Source organism: Mastigoproctus giganteus, chromosome 1 (assembly GCF_048544385.1).
Source record: "Mastigoproctus giganteus isolate SK-2022 chromosome 1, ASM4854438v1, whole genome shotgun sequence".
Lineage (NCBI taxonomy): Eukaryota > Metazoa > Arthropoda > Arachnida > Uropygi > Thelyphonidae > Mastigoproctus > Mastigoproctus giganteus.
In genome coordinates this window covers 219,408,752-219,429,502 of record NC_143575.1, presented here as the reverse complement: position 1 = coordinate 219,429,502, position 20,751 = coordinate 219,408,752, and the positions used below count along the sequence as shown (strand labels likewise).

The following is a 20,751-nucleotide window of genomic DNA, read 5'->3' as shown; positions in this document are numbered from 1 at the left end:
CGTGTATGATCGAATTTGTGTAGTATAAACACGTGTTATATGAGGACTGACTGCATATATTCAGGATTAAAATAACTAATTTTTTTTTCTTTTTTGTATATTTCAGGCTTAATCAACTTGCTGATAAAATTTGCAATTTTCAGAACTGTTTTATTTTATTTATTTCTTTTCTTTTCTTTTTTTTGTAAAGGTCTTCATAGACACGCCTGGACTTATTACTCCATATCATGCAAAAAGGTAATAATGTTTCCTTCTGTTTAGCAGTTATAAAATACTTGAATACTAGTCATTAGAACTTGTAGCTATTTAATACGTATTTGTTTTAAAATATATAAGATAATCAAATTTTACTTCTAGTGCTATTCTTAAACATATGCAGCTATCCCTCATTAAACAGTTTTCAAACAGAGGGACTTTTTTTGTTTAACATGGATATAATTTTCACTTGGCATGGTTTTCCTGCCAAGGAATTTATTATGAAAATCTCAGTGTATCATGCATTGCCATTTTTCTTTCTTCACATGTACCATGTCAGATCAAAGGTTGTAGTTACTTAATCCCAAAGATTAATTTATACATCACTACAACTATTGCTGCACCAGCAGAATTCAACTAAAGGTTAATTATTCTGAAGATTAAGTTCTAGATTGTGTGCTCTGTCACTATTTACATACTCATGAAAAAAATAGCATTTTTGCTCTGTGAATTTCTTAAAATTATTTGTGATCCATATTTTAAAGGAATTTTTCTCTCATTATGTCTTAAAAAAGAATCTTATTCAAATCCTTGTGCTTGGTAAGAGGAAATGTATTAATTTGTAAATAAAACTTGCAGTGCTTAAGCAGCATGTCATTGATGTTGCTAACTCAGTGTTGTTGACTAAATCTACTTGCATGCAATAGGAAAAAATAAAGAAGTCCAGTTAGGGTATAATTCCATCATCAACTACAAAATTGCATAATTTGTCTAGTTTTATGATTGAGAAAATAGAGACCTTGTAGAGTATTAGTAATAATAGTGCAAACAATGAAAGAAAGCAAGCTTAATAGCATCAGCTAAAAAAAAAAAAAAAAAAAACTTTGCATATCACCTCTAATAGTTTATCTAATTCTTCCTTGAATTTATTCAACCTACCCACTTCTACAATATCTGATGGAAGTTTCTTCCACTGGCCATAGGCAAATTTCTTCTTATATCTATCCTGCAACCATCCTAGTTTCAGTTTATGTCCCCTCATGTGTAGTCTGAGCAAGTGGAAAGATGTCATCAGCATTGAGCTTACTCAATCCACTTAAAGCCCTAAACACCTCAATCAGTCTCATAGGTGCCTAGTCTCCAGATGCTGCAGTTTGCACAATTGAAGCCATTCCTAGTAAGAGCACCCTTTTGTTCCCTTCCCTTCACTGCTCTTCTCTGCATTTTCAATGGATCTCTGCATCCAGACCTGCATTGCCTTATACAATGGGATAATTACTTCCTTATCCCCCACTTACAAAATTCATATATAGCATTGACAAACTCCATGAGCTGTCCTGGCAACCTATCTGCATTGCTCAGAGAACTTCATGTCTGATTACCCCCATGTTCTATTCATTCTCCACTAACCTGAGTGTGATACCATGGAGTTGGTGTGTTATTCTGGGGTTACTACTACACATGCAGTGCCTTGCATTTCTCATTGTTGAATTTCAGTTGAATTAAATTGCCACTTCTTAGTCCATATGCCAAATTTTTCTAGATCTTTTTGTAGCATACCCTTATAACTGTCATTAACTACCCTGCCAACATTCCTGTCATCTCAAAACTTAGATATTAAGCCTGATATGCCTTCATCAGTATCATTAATAAATACAGAAAACAACAATGGGCCCAACACTGAATCCTGGAGAATTCCATTAATCGCAGTAGTTCAAGAAGAGCAGCATACATTGATAACCACTGTTTGTCTTTCCCCACCTCGTAGAGCAATAACTTGCCCCTGATGCCATACTACAATTTTTACAGCAGTCTATGTAGAACAGTGTTGAAAGCAAGATTTTCTGAAATCTAAGTATACGATGTCAAAATTATTTTTTGCTACCTGTACCTTTGCTTTTGCATCATAATATCCAATCAGATTGGTCAAACAAGATGATCCCCTCAAAAATCCATACTCGTGACTGCAGTATGGATTTGTGATACATGCTGCACTCCACACCCTGCCCTTTGATCACTCCTTAGTGAATTCGGATACATTTGCACATAGAGGATCTTCGCAGAATCCAGTATGTTTTATAAATATGGCTAAAAGTTTGCTTACCACCTTTGCTGTCTTCCTTAATATAATTGGATAGATCTCATTAACCCCAGGTGCTTTTTTTACATTTAGCTTAGCTTAAATAATACCTCTTCCACTTTCCTTTCAGATATTACAAAATCATTTAAAACTCTTAGAATTTGATAACCTTCTAGAATTCCCTTCCCTTCCCTAAAAAAAATTCCTCATGTGTATGTGAATGTTGATGCAAAATACTTATTCAAGTTTGTGAGCCCTCATCTGAATCCATTAACAGCTAAACTATTCATATCTAGTGGACCATTGTAATTCATCCCTTTGCCATCTAACGTTTACGTAAAAGTGAAGTCTGCCTTAGCTTGCTTAATGTAATTGTGACTTGATTGTAGTTTAGTTTAGTTTAGTTTATACCTGCTGTAGGTCTCTCTATCATCTAATACTTTATATGCATCCCAATGTATTTTTCTTTTCTGCCATGAGTAAGCAGCATCTCTTAATTGGAATAAAAACAGTATCTCTTAATTGGAATAAAAACAGTGTATCTTAATTGGAATTAAAAACAGTATCTCTTAATGGGTATAAAAATCCTAGTAGTTTCTACGATTAGTTTCCTGAATGCATTCCATTTAGAATTTGTTGTTTGCAACATCAGCTATTTCCATGGAATAGAATTTAAAAAACTGTCTAAGACCATTGTCGTCACCTTTACAGGAAAAAAAAACCAAATCTTTCTTTGCCTTTTGCAGTAGTTACATCTTTAAATAAATCCCACATCCATACAGGGAGGAGAGGTTATGCTGTTAGTTAAGAAACACATAAAATCTAAGGAAGTGCATCCAGTTGACATGGGTGGACAGTGCAATGCTGAGTCGGTTTGGTGTGACAAACACTGGGAAAGGGAAAATGAGAGTAGGAGTGTGTTATAGGCCTAATGACTCTGATGAGTACAACGAACAATTGTCAGAGAAATAGTGGGACAGTAAATCAGAATGTCTTGTAGTTGGGGATTTTAACTTTCTAGATATTGACTGGAACTTGTGGGTTGGTCATTTGCATGCTGTGGTGCCTCCGTAGCCAGGTGGGCAGGAGCAGCAGCAGTGCGTTGCACACGCTTCTTGATTAGATCGGGGTTCGAGCCTGTGACCACCAAATACGGAGGATGCGGAAAGGTCAGGGAATGACCGCCGCATACCCCCAGAGCAATATGGCCTTAGTTGCTAATGCTCCTAAAAACCAAATAACAACACTTGCATGCTAGCACGACTTTTGTGAATTTATTGGAGGATTGTTTTCTACAGCAACATGTTTGAGAGGTAACCAGAGGGAGTAATACTCTTGATCTGATTATTAGCAGTGATGACTCATGCGTTAGGAATTTGCAGAAAATAAAGGAACCACTAGGTGACAGTGATCACAGTCTACTGATGTGGGATTTACTTAAAGACATAACTACCATCAAAGGTAAAGGGAAGAGTTTTTGTTTTCATAAAGGCGAGTACCGTGGTCTCAGGCAGTTTTTAAATTCTGTAGAGTGGGATCAACTGATGATGTTAAAAACAGTGAATTCTAAATGGGAAGCCTTCAAGGAATTAATCTTGGTAGCTACTAGGCTTTTCATACCAACTAAGAAATACTGTTCAAGATTTAGGCCTAAATGGATGTCAGATGAAATAATGAGGCTCGTGGCAGAGAAGAAAAATGCATGGGATGCATATAAATTAGCAGGCGACACAGAAGCCCATGGCAGATATAAGCTAGTCTGCAAATCAAATCACAAAGAAGGTTAGGCAAACGAAGGCTAATTATCAGAAATCCTTGGCAAAAAATGCAAAGGAAAACAACAGACTTCTTTACTTATGCAAACTCTAGAAGGAAGGGGATGAATCAGATTAGTCCACTTGACGTTGGTGGTTCGACTGTTGATGATCTTGCTCAAATAGTTGACAAACTAAATGAGTATTTTGCATCTACATTCACACACAAGGAATTCTGTAAGGAAGGGGAGGACAGAAGTTTATTAAACTCTAATAGGGAGCTAAATGATTTTGTAATAATGGAGAGCACAGTGGAGGAGAAATTGTTGAAATTAAACATAAAAGAGGTACCTGGGGCAGATGGAATCTATCCAGTTATATTGAAGGAGGCAGTGATGAGGGAGGTAAGCAAACCCTTAGTCTTAATTATGAGAGCATCTTTAGATTCAGGGGAGGTGCCCATGAACTGGAGATGTGCAAGCACATCCCCAATTCACAAAGGGTGACACAAATAATTATAGACCTGTTAGTTTAACTTCTGTTCCGGGAAAAATAATGGAGTCACTGGTTAAAGAAGCGATGCAGGATCACCTAGACAAGACTGCAGTAATAGTTCAGACACAGCATAGGTTTGTTAACGGGAAGTCTTGAGGGATAAAACTTATCTTAAACTATTATATTAGGGTCACCTAGAAAGCTACGTTCAAATACCCACGTGTATTGTGTCTGTAAATTGTGCCTTTTTTTTAACCTTGTCTGATCAATTTGATTGGATACTACGATGTGGTCACAAAGGAACTGTATGCGAAAAATAATTTTGATATATACTTCGATTTCAGGAAAGCTTTTGATACTGTTGATAATGGAAGACTGCTGTGAAAATTGGAGCAGTATGGCATTAAAGGCAAGTTGCTGCAATGGATAAAGGGATAATTGTTGAGTGGGAGTTGGCAGAGGGTGGTAATAAATGGACATTGCTCTACGTGGACTAATGTTATTAGTGAAGGCCCCAGGGCAGGGGCGCGTTATCCAATAGGCAAAAAAGACATCTGCCTAGGGCCCCCAATCAGAGAGGGGGCTCAAAATGACTGTTTAAAAAACTCATTGCTGTTTTTTACTAATATTTTTAAGTGATTTTTATCAGAAACTGACTTTCTACCTGAAGGTCAACGAACTTCAAGATTAATTTGAAAATAACGTTTACTTCAAAAATGGTTTTACCGATTTTGATGAAGTTTTAGTTCTTTCTTAAATAGTTGAGTTAGTTGAAAAAGTAAAGACTGCCTTGTATGGGTGTCTGCTATTTTTAGCTTTTTTAAATCAATAAAGGTTTTTACTTGTATTTAATATTTACTTGTTATTGATTTATCTTTTTTACATTTTATACCTTTGTTGTTTTATATTTTGACATGGTGACCTAAGTAATTAGGTCAGAGAAACAAAAATTTTTATATATCACCTGGTTGTGGCGCATTATAGCCTTAGTTGCTAATGCGCCAATAAAACCCAAGAACCAACCAACCAGCCTTGTATGGAACCAGCACCCCTGACAGCCTTATGCTTAAGGGTGTTCCCATGTAGAATGCAGGTGACTGCTTATCTTGAACTAGCAGCGAAATGTAGCTAAAGCTTCTCACAGGCTATGATAATAATTGAAAATGGGGAAGAGAAAAATATTTTTGAACGAATTTGAAAATCTTCAAAATAAAGATTCGAATTTACAACATTCTGTAAATCTTTTAAAATCATTATCATTATATATAGTGGCGGACAAAAAAACTGCATCACTTTAAAAAAAGTAACATTTATAGTGAAACGTGTAAGATATTGGTTGTCGCAAAGCAATGGTATTCAGATAATGCTTCTATTGTATCAGACAATAATTGCAAGGTATTGCTTCAGCCATTTCTATAAATACGGCATTGGAAGGGTATACATGCTCGTTAGTATCATGTTTTGCGGAGGTGTAAGCATGGTTCCATATATTCAGTTGACACTAAGAAAAAAATGTGTAGCTGTTGCTCCATCCCTTCCTGGGATGGAGCAATGCGTGCTATCACTGATAAAATAGGCTGCCATCAGTCAACAGTATCCTGGGTGCTGATTTTAAAGCATGAAACCGGAAATGTGAAGAGAAGACTTGAATCAGGCCGTGAGAGAGTGACTACGCCTTCCCAAAATTGATATTTGAAACGGCTATGCCTTGGTATTGCTCCTGATCTAAAACTGGACTTTGAGATGGCCTCTAGTGTTGAAACAACTGCACGAACTATCCAAAGACTGCTTTTGGAATGTGGTCTGCATGCCTATCGGCCCAAAAAGAAGCTTCTGTTGACCCAACAAATGAGGAAGAAGTGGCTTGCTTGGGATAAAACGCACCTTTCATGGACAAAAGAGCAATGGGACACTGTCATCTTTTCTGATGAATCGAAATTCAACTTGCAAAAAAAAAAAAAAACGAACCAAATTATGATATTAGGTCTCCCGTAGATGATAACATCTACCCATATATTTATTTTGTCTGTAAATTGCATGTGTTCTCTGGACGATTTCCCTTTTTGCTGGATGAAAAAACTCCAGTTTCTTGGGGGGGGGGGGAAATCTTGTTATCTATGACTGAGACCAACTAACTCAGCCACAGAGTGAAAAAAGCCCACTAAAGTTCCTCACGTCATCCACAGGATTTGAACCCAGGGCTTTTCCACCCAGTGTTCGGTGGATGGTGATGATACTATTGTGCTACCCACGCAGACTAAATTCAACCTGCATGGCTCGGATGGGAAGCGATATGTGAGAAGACGAAAATCGGAGGCATACCATCCTGACTGCATAACACAGACTGTAAAGTTCCCTGCCAGTCATGATCTGGAGAAGGAGTTCTCTTACCAGAAGAGGCTTAAATTCTGTAAGTTGTAGCATCTGGAAATTAGGCACCTGCAAGGTGATCTGATTGAGGTATACAAGTCCTCGAATGGTTTGAGCAGGCTCAATGCTGATGGGATATCCGCTTGCTCAGATTAAGAACCTGAGGGGGCATAGATTCAAATTGAAGAAAGACAGTTGTAGAATAGATCTGTGGAAGTTTTCCTTTAGCCAGCGAGTAGTTGATTGCTGGAACAGACTTCTATTAACCCCAGGAGTGTGGGCTTGGCACCACCCAGGGTCCTGTGCTGGATATCATCATTCTTCTATTTCTTAGTGATTCCTTTCTACTTTTGACCCTTGCTCTCTCTCTCTCTCTCTCTCTCTCTCTCTCTCTCTCTCTCTCTAATAATAATAATATCTGTTGTTGTGGTGGAAGTTGATAGCTTAAATAAATTTAAGGCTGAACTAGACAAACATTTGGAGTGACCAGGTGGGTGAAATGGGAAGTTTTTTTTTTTTTTTTTTGGTTGATGCTCTATAAGCTTGCTTTATTGCGTCATATGCCTCAGCTAATACTAATATTCTGATCACTGCCACTTAGTAGTTCCTTCATGTGGATGTTTGTAATGCATGGTAATGAATCATTTGCTTTCTCTTATTGCCTCTCTGACACACTGGTGTAGTAAACAGTCATCCAATTAATCCAGTAAACCTTTTTTTTTTTTACTGTGGGAGTGAATGACCTAAAAGTGCCAGTCAATATCGGGAAAGTTAAAATCCCCCATTAAACATTCTGATATTCTGACCCACTTTATTTGTCTGTGTTTGTTTGCTATGTGCATCACTGTCATTTTGCCTATCACACCAAACTGACTGAACATTGCACTAATCATCAACATCAAATGGATGCACTATCTTTGATTTTATATGCTTCTTAAGTAAGTGCTAACCCCCCTTTGCCTCCTATCCTGTTAGCCCTTTTTGTGGACGTACTTCCCATATTCAGATTCTGCATCTCTTATGCATGAGTGACACCATGTCTCCAATCCCTACAATGTCTGCATTTGATGACTTAACCAGTACTTTAAATTCATCAAATTCATTTATTATGCTCCTAGCATTAGTGTACATGCAAGTATGCACCTGTTTCTGCTCTGTGTTATCCCTAACACAGACCATGTATTTGCTCGTTCCCTCCTCAACAAGCCTCTAAAACACTGTAACCTTCCTTTCCAGGCTGCTGCATATTCCAGTAGAAACAATGAAAGACTCATTTAGACCTCTGACTGCAGCTGCTGTTAATCTGTGTCCTCACACACACACACACACACACACACACACACACACACACACACACACACACACACACACACACACACACACACACAGCCGACTGGGCTAGCCGGGTGGGTAAAGTGCCTGCCTAGCAACCCAAAGGTCGCGGGTTCGAATCCCGTCTCGGGCTTGGATCAAAGTACTGCAGAAACCTTGGGAGGTGCATTATGGCCACAGAAGCCGATGTGCCAACAACTACTAAACACACACACACAATCAATCTAGCAGTTTACCAACCCACTTAATATTGTTTCCATAGCATCACAAGTATTCTAGCCCGTCACCACCAAATACGGAGGATACGGAAAGGTCAGGGAATGACCACCGCATATCCTGCATAACAAACAAACAAGTATTCTTTCACCCATCCTATTTAACTACTGTATATCATCCCTGTAATAATTTGGATTGAAGACCAAATAGAATAACAAGTCCCTTAATCATAATGATAATTTAGGAGAAAGCCAGGAGCCTCTGTGAAGATTTAAAATGTATGAATCTATATCCGCTGAAAGTTTCTAGGTGTGCAATGGATGGTTTGAGCTTAAAAGAAAATAAAATAAACCTAATTTATGCAACTTAATATTAACTGGTGATGGAGTCAAATTTTGAGGCAACCGGAGAGTGTGTATGTAAAATCATTCTATCCAATAAATTAAGGCAATACCCCAGTAAATTCTTCCTGAAAAGATTTTATAAATTAAGTGATAACATATTAGATATCGCTTAATTTATAGTAAAATAGTAACATATCAAAATAAAATAAAATAACACCAACTTGTCATGAATCCAGACATCAAGGTCAGGATCAGAGGAGGTGGCTAGCCTGATGGAGTCGTTGATGATTGGAAAACCAAAGCAGTTTATTTTGGAGAGTTTAGACTGAAGAGATGGAGTGGCTCTGGTAGTCTTGGGTGGAATTTGTCACGGAAGAAAGCCCCAGATGTTAAGGAAGTCATTGGCCAGTGATCAGAGTTACAAATTACTGGATCATTTTGTATTGCCAAAAATAGTAACAGCACATTTCAATTTGTTGGTACAGTTGATGCTGAGAAACACAATAGGATGTCCAAGCTTGGCATTTAACCATCTGATGAGATAATTTTCGGCCAACATGATAGGTTGAAGGGCAAATTTCGAGATGAATGATCAGATTAGTGATGTAGAGGAAGTGAGGTGGGATATAGATAGCAAAATATTGCACCTCTGGCCTTTAGGCAATAAGGCTAATGCTGTAGAAAGCACGAATTAAGAGCTAAAAGGATTAAGCATTAATGCCTTTAGCTTTTAACAGCTAAAGGCTTTAATTCCACGAATTAAGAGCTAAAACATTTTACAATTTAATGGTGCCTGTAAAACACTGTAGGAGGAACCTGGCCAACCACGGCACGGGATAGAAAAAGATGGAAAGGTTTGGGAGAGGCATTTGCCCAGCAGTGGGTCAGCAATGGCTAAAAGGGATTAAAACCTATACAAATTTGTATAACTTATACTCTACTATGCCGAGAAGTCCTGCGTGTTAGCTGTCCACAGTCATTGGCAAAGATTAAGGCACATTCCCAATGCAGGCATTGGCTCTGGTTAACCTATTTTCTACCGTAAGCATCCTATTAGAGAATTAGGAGAGACTGATTTTCCTTTATCTTTAAAATTCATCTGTTGTTCCACACTTTCACTAAATTTCACCTGTCTCTGTTTACATGGTACAAGTGGTCCCTAATTTCAGCTTTGTTTTAACTGCTGTGCAAGTAACCTTACAGTATCTCCTCCGTAGCCAGGTGGGAAGGAGCAGCAGTGCATAGCACACGCTTCTTGATTAGACCGGGGTTCGAGCCCGTCACCACCAGATACAGAGGATGCGGAAAGGTCAAGGGAATGACCACCACATATTCCCGGAGCAATATGGCCTTAGTTGCTAATGCTCCTAAAAACCAAATAACAAACAAAACTTAGTGCCTAAGAGGAAATCCTTGAGTGTAGTGTGAAAAAGTGGAAGTGCTTAATAGTGTAGATCGCAGCATTAAAAAAAAAAAAAAAAATTGCTTTGAAATTTGATGTCCCTGCCAGTAGTGTCAACCATTCTGAAAAACCCTGTTTCGATTCTCAAACTATTTGAGGAAACGTGACCCAGTCGGAAGCTTATGAAATTATGCCTTTGGGAAGATGTAGATGAAGCAGTTTTTAAGTGGATTAAAGAAAAGGCTATGGAGTATGCATCTTTTCTGGGTCACAAACCATTCCAAGCCAAAGCATTCCATTCCAAGACAAATTTAAAGAGCATGGCTTGCTCGAAAAAGTTATTTCGGAAGAAATGGAGTTGCAATCGAAGAAGACTATACCCATTTGAAAGAAACAGTTTAGAAAAAAAAATTATGGAGGACTATGAGTCCAAAGACATATTCAACATTGATGAAACATCTATTTTTTAAATGTTGCCAAACGAGACATTGACTTTTAATGGTAATAAATGTTTAGGTGGTAAAAATAGTAACGAGAGAATTACATCCTTGGTTGCAAATATGGCTGGTAATGAAAAACTGAAGCTTTTGGTAATAGGCAAAAGTAAATAACCTCGATGTTTCAAAGGAGTAAAGTCATTAGAGTTGGACTATAACTACAAAAAACCTTGAATGACAAGCAAAATTTTTGAGCAGTGGATTTTAAATTTCGATAGAAAGATGATGAAAGAAAACAGAAAAATTGCATTGATTGTCAACAACTGCCCTGCCCACCTTCACTCGGTAATTTCTAAACATACAAGTGTGAAGCTTGTTTTCTTCCCTCTGAATATCTTGTCGAAACTGCAGCCAATGGACCAAGGCATTATCAAGAATTTGCACTACTGAAGGCACATACCGAAAAAAATTTACTTAATATCTACATAAGGGTTTTCCGTAAATGTGATCCTTCAGTGGCATGTTGTACACTTATAATATCTACACTGTTTTATACACAGCCTGTTATGTTACAAATATTTAGCTTTTTCTGTTTTATGTATCACCTGTAGGCATCGGACCACCGGTGGTATATAACACTCTTAAGTCTGAAGGCCTGACGAAGTAGCAAAGGGGTATAGATATGTTTTTGTATATATTAACCCTAGGGATTCACATCTGGTGAGTATGGGCTTGGCACACCCAGGGTCCTGAGCTGGATACCATCATTCTTCTCTTCTTGGTGATTCCCCTCTACTTCTCTCTCTCTCTCTCTGGGTAACTTGGAATTTTTTTTTAGCTGGTGCAGCATAAGCCTCAGGCTTCCTTGCACTATATGGTTAGTAATAATAATAATAATATATTTCTTAGGAAATTAAATACAAATTTGTTCTAACACATAAAGAGTATTCATTACTTCATTATTTAATTTTAAAACCATAGATTTTGCTTTTTTTCCCTATAAAGTAATAAAGTTATAACTCATGTCCTATTTGAATAACTGATTCATTTATAACATTCTTTCAGCCATAATCTAGACTCCTCGTTGGTTGTTGAACCATATAATGCTATTCGGGAAGCTGATATAAGTAAGTCTATTACAGATTTTATTTTGTTTTGCAGATCTAATTGGATCTCTGTATTACATGGGCCTGCAAATTGAAACTTGTAGAATTGTAGACATTTTTTTATTTTGTTGTGTTACCTTCCATAAAGTTTTCTGTAGAATTTTAAATTGTCATTTAATTTTTTGTACTATGTAAGGGTTTTTCACAACTTAGAAAAAAAAAGGAAACCACTACGTGTTTCAAAAATTGGACAGCAGCCAGACTTCAGTAACATGAAGCTAGAGAGTATAACAGTTGGGAGGCACCACCACTTATGTAAAGCAAGACGTTGGAGACAATTGGAGGTGTTGCTATTTATGTAAAGCCACTGTATTTCACTACGAGAGATAATTTTAAATTCTTGTTTTTTTTCAACATGTGCACATAATTGAGAATATGCTTAACTTGATCCAGCATTTTTTTTCTGTTTGCACAGTAACTGACGGAGCCGTCTGGAATTTTCAGTGGAAAAATCAAAGAAAACGTGTTTGTTGAAAGGTCTGGGAACTTGAAACATTTGGACTAGGTAGACAAAGATAATGACATTGTTGAAATTGTGCAGGCTGACAAGAAGCCCATGTTGTGTGTGTGTGCATCTCCATGTTAATTTTGTAATTAGTATTAGTAGTGGCATATGATAAAAGAAAGCAAGCTTATCTATCCCCTGTCTATCCCCACCAATAATTTTTCTAGTACTTCCTTGAATTTATTCCAGATGCACACTTCCACAACATCAGATGGAAGTTTGTTCCAACAGTCAACCACCTGCTGGCTGGAGGCAATCTCCTCACATCCTACAACCATGAAAGGCAGTCATAATTCTTAGATATGACTGCCTTTCATTTAAGCATATTAGAAACCACTAAAAAAGTATTTGAAAATGCTTACCCATGTGTTTTACTGCCAATTTAGTAATTATTAGCTTCAGGAAAATATTTTAATATTTGAAATTTGGAGGGAAAATTGAGGACACTGATTTTAAACAGGAAACAAATGCTGTTTATGCCATCCCATATAAACAGTGATTGCATATACTTCAACGTAGTTTTCAAAAACACAAAACCACTAAGCACAACTTCTATAAAGATAGAAGTTTTTGAGGATCTAGTATGTGAATTTGTTGCGCATTTCTTAGAGTGAGGATGTTTTCTAGAGTTTAATGATACTATAGTACTAGGTGGTAGATGACTTTCATCAACCGGTGAAATACCACCACTTTGCTTATTGGAGGTTTGAAGTGGTGAAACCCATGTTTAGTCTCTAGAGCAAAGTTTCCGGCACTCCCCCCCCTCCCCTCATACTTCTCCTTCAACCCATGCACGGTACTAGGTACTATAGGTTTTGATACCTTTCGCGTTTGGGGTTTCATAAAAAAAAAAAAAAAAAAAAAACTGAAGTTTAATGAGAAAAAAGCAAAACCTGGCAAATTAGATCAACAAAAAAGGTCAATTGATATTCACAGACCTGTAATTTTTGACTGAAGAGTGGAGCCTTCAGTATGTGAGTTTCAATTTTTCCATAATTATATATATATACTGTATATAATTTTTTTTAAATAATTATAATGAAGTACATAATTAAACTCCTTTCTCAACCTGAATTTAAGTTTGATATCCAGGACCTCAATTAAGAGGACAGGTAGTCACACACCATGATTTCTGAGTGGAAAACTTTAATATTTTCTTTGCATTCCTTTCTCCATTCCTAATTTCTAATTTGTTCCCTTTTGCAATTTCTAATTTCCGTTTCCTTCTGTTCCTTTCTTTGCCTTTTCACCTTTGTATTTCTTTTATCTCCATTACTTGAAGCAATGCAGTGGTATGTCCTGGATATTAAAAGATCCCATGGTGTTTTTCTACTTACCTTTTGAAAGAAGTTATTTGAAAAGCATGTGTGTCATTCTGGGTGAGCCCCCTATCTGCCTGTTTATCTATTTCTTCAAGAAAGAATGTTTTTAGTGGGAAATGACATTGAATTTGAAAAGTTCTATGGATTGATTTTAGTCCATATAATGGGAAGATTTTATGGATCCTGATTTCCTTGGAATGGATGTAATTTTTTTTTTTTTTCCTTATCTTATTTTTTCTCCCTTTTCTTAGTCTCCTGGGTTATTTATACATGATTTAATCAAGGTTTATCAAATAGAAAGTTTAAATTTAATGAAATGGTGATTTGTGTTAGTTTTTTACAATTTTTATTATTATTATTATATTTTTCATAATGGTGTTTTATGAAAATGGAAGGGGTTGCATTCTGCAGCTCCTTTCATTTTAGATGGTGGTTGAACACCATCATTGAACTTCATTGAACACATTTATTTACAAGGCTCAAAAATCTCCAAAATTTAGATATTGTTGTAAATCTCTAGATATTTTTGGAGATTTTTGAGTCTTGTAAATAAATGTGTTCAATGAAGTTAGGTGTCCAGTGATTTAATTTTTAATTGAAAAGCCGAGCATCATAATGTTTTATATGATGCAGTTTTTCTCGGGTATGTCCTAGGTTTGGAAAAAAAGACTCCCATTCCCTGAACCAAATTCCCTTTGATTCCTGAACTCAACTCCCATTCACTGTGTGTGTGTGTGTGCGTGTGCGTGTGTGTGCGTGTGTGTGTGTGTGTGTGTGTGTGTGTGTGTGTGTAAAGAGAGTAAGGAAATTAGGTGTGAAAGTGTTCTAATGGACATTTATGAGAGCTTCAAGAATAGGATAGATGCCTTCAAAGAAATTAAAATGGGGGACCTGTCAAGCTTTGTGCATCAAGCAACACAGCAGTAAGCCAGAATATGCTAGTCCCACAGAGGTAGGCGCCTCCGTAGCCAGGTGGGAAGGAGCAGCAGTGCGTAGCAAACGCTTCATGATTAGACCGGGGTTCGAGCCCGTCACCACCAAATACGGAGGATGCAGAAAGGTCAGGGAATGACCACCGCATATCCCAGAGCAATTATGGCCTTAGTTGCTAATGCTCCTAAAAACCAAATAAACAATAAACAAACCCACAGAGGTAATTACTGTTGGTGGCTATTGTCACAGAATTATATTGTGCAAAAAGGATAGGTGGGATAGGACCAGGGTATGGCTGCTGGGTTGGGGGGGGGAATAGATGCCGTTGTACAGCAGATATCGCCTTTTACGGGCACAAAAGGTGATATTGTACACATTGGCACTAATGATATTCACTGTAGGAGAACTCGAGATTTACTCAGCAAGCACAGGGCAATGTTGACAAAAAGTTGAAAGTTAGGATTGAAATTGAAAGTGCAATTCTGCCTGGATGCAATTGGAGGGAGTACATGACATGAGCTTTGTCACCCCGTTTAGTCCTGGAGAGATGGTGCAAGATCATGAAATGGAATTTTTCCCAGTGTGGTCTGTGCTTGTTAACAGAAGAGACTATTTTAAAGGGATGGGATACACTTAAAATAGAAGAGGGTGCAAGAATATTTATTGATACTATTACAGCAGTGTAAGGTGGATAGGAAAATTGCTAGCCTCTGAGGGGGCCTGAGATGCACTGACTAACAGTTTAATAACAGCCACTTGCAGAGCTTTAATTCTTGCACTGCTTCTACTGGCACACACACAGCAGCCAGGAAAGCAGGATGTCAAGCCCTACTGCAAGGTCAACATGAAACAGCATTATAGCCCAAGTTGCTTATGCGCCAATAAAACCCAAATCAAATCAAAAACATGAAACAGGTAAATATATGGGCTGTGCTAAGATAACAAAGAGTGAGAACAGGAGCAGGTACACTTGCATGTACATGAATACTACTAGCAGCATAGTAAATAAATTTAATGAATTTGAAGTACTGATTATATCATTAATTGCAGACAGATAACAGAGACTTGGTGTCACTCAGATATAAAGGATGCAGAATTTAAATATGGGAAGTACAATATGCACAAAGGATAGACAGGACAGAAGGGAGGGGATAATGGTATCTTCAGTTAAAAAGCATATTAAATCTGAGGCAGTGCATCCAGTCAACATGGGTGACCAGGGCAATTGAGTCAGTTTGGTGTGACGTAAGCACTGAGAAAATGAAAATGAGAGTTGGAGTTTGTTATAGGCCTAATGATTGTGATGAGTATAACAGACAAATATAGAATTATTTGTCTGTTATACTCATCAGTAAATGAGTCATTGGTCAGTAAATCAGAATGTCTTATAATGGAAGGATTTTAACTTTCCAAATATTGACTGGAACTTGTTAGTTGGTCACTCACACACATGGATTTATTGTGGATTTATTAGATGACTGTTTTCTACAGCAGCATGCTAGAGATGCAACAGCAGAAGTACTCTTAATCTGATTATCAGCATCATTTCTTCATGCATTAAGTATCTGGTAAAAGATCCACGGGATGCAGTGATCATTGTGTACTAATGTGAAATATACTTAAAGACATCACTGCTGTCAACTGCAAAGAAAGTGCTTTTGTTTTCGTAAGAGTGACTACAGTGGTTTCATATAGTGTTTTAATTATTCAGTCTGCAAATTCTAAATAGAAAGCATTCGGGAAAGTAAACCAACTGCAAATTTTAAATGGGTAGCATTCGAGGAATTAATCATAGGAGTTACTGGGCTTTTCATATCAACTAAAAATACTCTTCAAGACTTAGACCTAATGGATGTCAGTAAACCTACTGAGACTTATGGCAGAGAAATAAAATGCATGGGATGCATTTAAATTATCAGGTGATACAAAAGTGTACAGCAGATATAAACTAACTTATCGAGTTACAAAGGAGGAGGCAAGCTAAGACAGATTATGAGAAGTCTTTCAAAGAATGCAAAGAAAAGCGTCAAAGACTTCATAACTTATATTAAGAGCAAAAGGAAGGAGTTCAATCGTGTAGAAACACAATGTTGATGGTTTAACTCTTAATGATCTTGCTCAACTCGCTGACAGATTGAATACGTATTTTGCATCTACATTCACACACGAGGATTTCTTTAGGGAAGGGGATGCCAGAAGTTTATCAAAATATAACAGAGAAATAAATTATTTTGTGATAACAGAAGAAATGGAAGAGATATTGTTGAAGCTAAACAGAAAACAGGCACCTGGGGTAGATGATATCTATCCAATTATATTAAGGAAGGGAGCAGAGGAGGTAAGCAAACTTTTAACTGTAATTATGAGAGCATCTTTGGATTCAGGGGAGGTTCCTATGTACTGGAGATGTGCAAATGTATCTCTACTTTACAAAGGAAGGTGGGGGATCAAAAGGTAACTTTAGTAATTACAAGCCTGTTAGCTTAACTCTTGTTCCAGGAAAAATAATGAAATCATTAATGAAGGGTTTTTTTTTTTTTTTTTTTATGAAAATCCCAAACACGAGAGGTATTAGAACCTATAAGTACCGTGCTTGGGTTGGAGGTTGAGAAGATGAAAGAAGATATTTGTTGACATTAGACTTGAACTTCTGTAATTTTCAGGAAATACGTATGAAGGAAGGTTGTGAAAACGGCAGTTGTTATAATAATAAACGAGGAAGATGTTATTTGTTATTTCGTTTTTTAGGAGCATTAGCAACTAAGGCCATATTGCTCCGGGATATGCGGTGGTCATTCCCTGACCTTTCCGCATCCTCCGTATTTGGTGGTGATGGGCTTGAACCCCGGTCTAATCAAGAAGCGTGTGCTATGCACTGCTGCTCCTTTCCACCTGGCTACGGAGGCGTCCAACGAGGAAGATAAAGTTGGTTCTGTCAGTTTGAAGTTGGACAGTAAATAGATGTTGGCTGGTGGTGGCCCGTGTTTGGACTGTTTTGAAAGAGAGAACAGGAATTATAGAAGCCAATTCAGAAGAACAGTGCCCATGGAAGTATCTGTAGAAAAGGCATGCAGTAGAAACAGTACGTCTATGAGACAGAGAGTGGAGAGACTCTGTTAGAGACGAGTCATTAATTAACCTAACTTCCCTCTTCTGAATGGAATCTAGAAGCTTGAGAGAGGTTTTGGGGGCAGTGCCCCAGCTGTGGGAACAATATTCCATGGTAGAGATTTGTGATTTGTACAGAGTGAACAGCTGTTTGGAAGAAAAGTAACGCCGAGAGCGAAAGAGAAAACCAAGTTTTTTTTAGATGCAGAGGAAGCAATATTTGTAATATGCTTGTGCCAAGAGAGATTAGAAGTCAGGGTAATCCCCAAAAGGGATATATCATTTTGCCTAGAAATCGGAGTGTCACCAAAGATAAGCGTAGGAGCAGAAGAATCCCTTTTACAAGATATAAGAAAATACTAAGTTTTAGAAGGATTGAAATCAACTAAGTTGTCTTTGCCCTACTGAAGAATTACCTGGAGATCGGAATTTAAGGAATTGGTAGTGGATATTCGAAGTTGAAGCTGATTGAGCGGGGCAAGTTTTCTCAAAAATGAAAAGTGGAATGCAATGTGCTATCATCGGCAAAACTATGGATAGGATTTCCAGTCAATGGAAGAAGGTCATTGATATACAAGAGGGAAAGAGTGAGGGAAAGAACTGAACCTTGGAGAACACCAGCATTAGTGGAGAAGTTAGAAGACAGAGAGCCATCTACCATCACCCTCAGTGAGCGATCAGAGAGAAAACTGGATAACCAGTTACAAAAAAAAAACAGTTGGCAAACCATAAGATGGAAGCTTGTTTAGAAGACCTTTATGCCAAACACGATAAAAAGTCTTTGAGAATGCAAGAGCAACTGCTTGTGTTTCATCAAACTTTTCCATTGAATTTGTCCATAAGCCAGAATATCACCAGTGGATCGACACTGATGGAATCCATACTGGCGATCGTTGATCAGACGGAAGGTTTCTAGGTAGTTTAAGAGTTGGCGGTTAATTGATTTTTCCATTACTTTAGAAAGAGTAGAACCATCTGGTTTTGACAGAGGTGGGAGCAGTAATGGACAAAAGTTGCGGTCTATAGCTTTGGCAAGAGACAAGAATGCTCGGCAACCATTAGGGCAAGAAGCAAGTTTTCTACTCTTGGCCTTTTCAAAATCTTGTTTGGAAACAAGCAATTACGATATGCAATGTTATTCTCTTGAACAGCCTTAGCAAATTTATTGGAAAACCAAGGTTTAGATAAAGGACGAGATTTTAAAGTGGAGTGTGGAATAATGGATTCTATTCCTACAAGAATAATATCACTCATACAATCTGAAAAAACATTGACATCAGAAGTTTTGAAACAATAATTCAACCAAGGAAAAAAAGGAAAGAAATCTTGCAGGTCATCCCATTTTGCATTCTTGTAATGCCAAACAATACGAGGTTGGGAATAGCCATGAGATAAAGGCTCCATTGGAGAAGAGACAATCGCCAAGCTGTGATCTGAGGTACCTAAAGGACCACTCACTTCGACCGTGTACTTAGAAGGGTTGTTTGTGAGAAAAAGATCAACCGTGTTGGCTGTATGTTTAAGATTGTTTAGTATTTTTGTAGGTAAATGAAAATATATGCAAAGTAATTAGAAATTATAAAAGTCTCAGCATCCGACCAGCTGGGTCGGAGTGACTAGAAAACGGAAGCCTGCTGGAGTTGCGAACATTAAAATGACCAAGGAAAATTACCTCACTGTTAGGAAGGTTGGACTGGAGAAAGTCAGGTTGCAAAGAGAGGAAGTTAAAGAGCTCCAAGTGATTAGTGGAGTTGGGAGAATGGTAGAGACAACAGATGAATTTGACACAGTGAGGCAGAGGGGATTCCAAATTACCAAGTGTCTGACAGGGAATATATCGGAACAGACATATGCACAAGTACGCACCACCTTTGAGATGAAAGGAATCGTACAGCAAATAATTTGGGCAACTGAGATGAGCAGTAGTTGAATCAACCAATAACTGAGATTCTGTCAGAAAAAGTACGTGGGGTTTGGCAGACTGCAAATGGAAATGGACATCTTTGAGATTAGAATTGAGACCATGTATATTTGTTAAATTAACTAGGAAGTGTTTTTAGTTCTTTTTCAGATAAGCTTACTCTATTAGTTTGACAATTCATGGTGTATTCAATAGTAAGAAAAAGTGGTGGGGGGGGGACATGCCATATGAAGTAATGAAATTTTTGGATATAGCATATACATGGTAAAAATATATCCAGATCCTTGATATAACGTGGCCTCAACAATGCCCCCCCGCATACACACTACTCAGACTTCCTCCAGTCATTATCTGGCAGAGTAGAGGTAGCAAGATTATACACTAGCTGATCCGGAAGCCTCCTAAAGAGTTACCAATAGATTCGGTCCAGTGTCCTAACTAGCGGCCAGCCTGCGAACACCGTTTTAGAGCTGTATCCCCGAAATGTAAGGAATATTGGATCTGACCATGATGTTCATCATAACTTCAAAAGTCTTCAATCATACTGCATGATGGAAGAGATGGGGAAGGGTTGACTGGAATTTAGCTCTGGAGACTAAACATGGGGTTCCACCACTTCAAGCCCCCAATAAGCAAAGTGGTGGTATTGCTCCAGTTTATGAGAGTCATCTGCCACCTAGTATTGCCTGGTAACACAGAGGGATGGCATTCCTCCATGTGGTATGGGCCCCACACCTTGACCCCTACTTACGTTGGTTCATACCTTGGTGGTTACCCACAGTGTGCTTGTGCATGGAGGTTATACCCAGGAATACTAGCAGTCTCACTATTGTGAAGGCGCAAGCAAAGAATTTGGCTGTCAGAGACCATCCGGACTTCACCGAAATTGCGTCTACTTGACTTGAATGTCACCTGAATATCAGTTCCATCAATGTTTTAGACTCCCAGGTAGCAAGTAATGCAGGTCTGTCTTGGCAGTTATGTGAACATACCACACATGGATTGTTTAGGTTGACCAGTCTGATTTGATACTGTGAGTAACAAAGAAACTGGATTCAACAAATAATTTTGATATCATGTACTTGTATTACAGGAAAGCGTTTGATACTGTTGCACATAAAAGACTGCTGTACAGATTGGAGAAGTTTGGCATTTAGAGCAAGATATTGCC

The 20,751-nt window shown here is 37.8% G+C and overlaps 1 protein-coding gene across 1 annotated transcript in view; it reads left to right on the top strand.

Annotated features, from left to right (window-relative positions):
* Positions 1 to 20,751, top strand: part of LOC150091531 (GTPase Era, mitochondrial) — a 242,211-nt gene that overhangs the window by 98,525 nt on the left and 122,935 nt on the right. The window contains exons 5-6 of the mRNA XM_090384396.1: positions 191 to 237; positions 11,691 to 11,752. Of these exons, the coding sequence (XP_090240522.1) occupies positions 191 to 237; positions 11,691 to 11,752 (109 nt within the window). The remainder of the gene's footprint in view (positions 1 to 190; positions 238 to 11,690; positions 11,753 to 20,751) is intronic.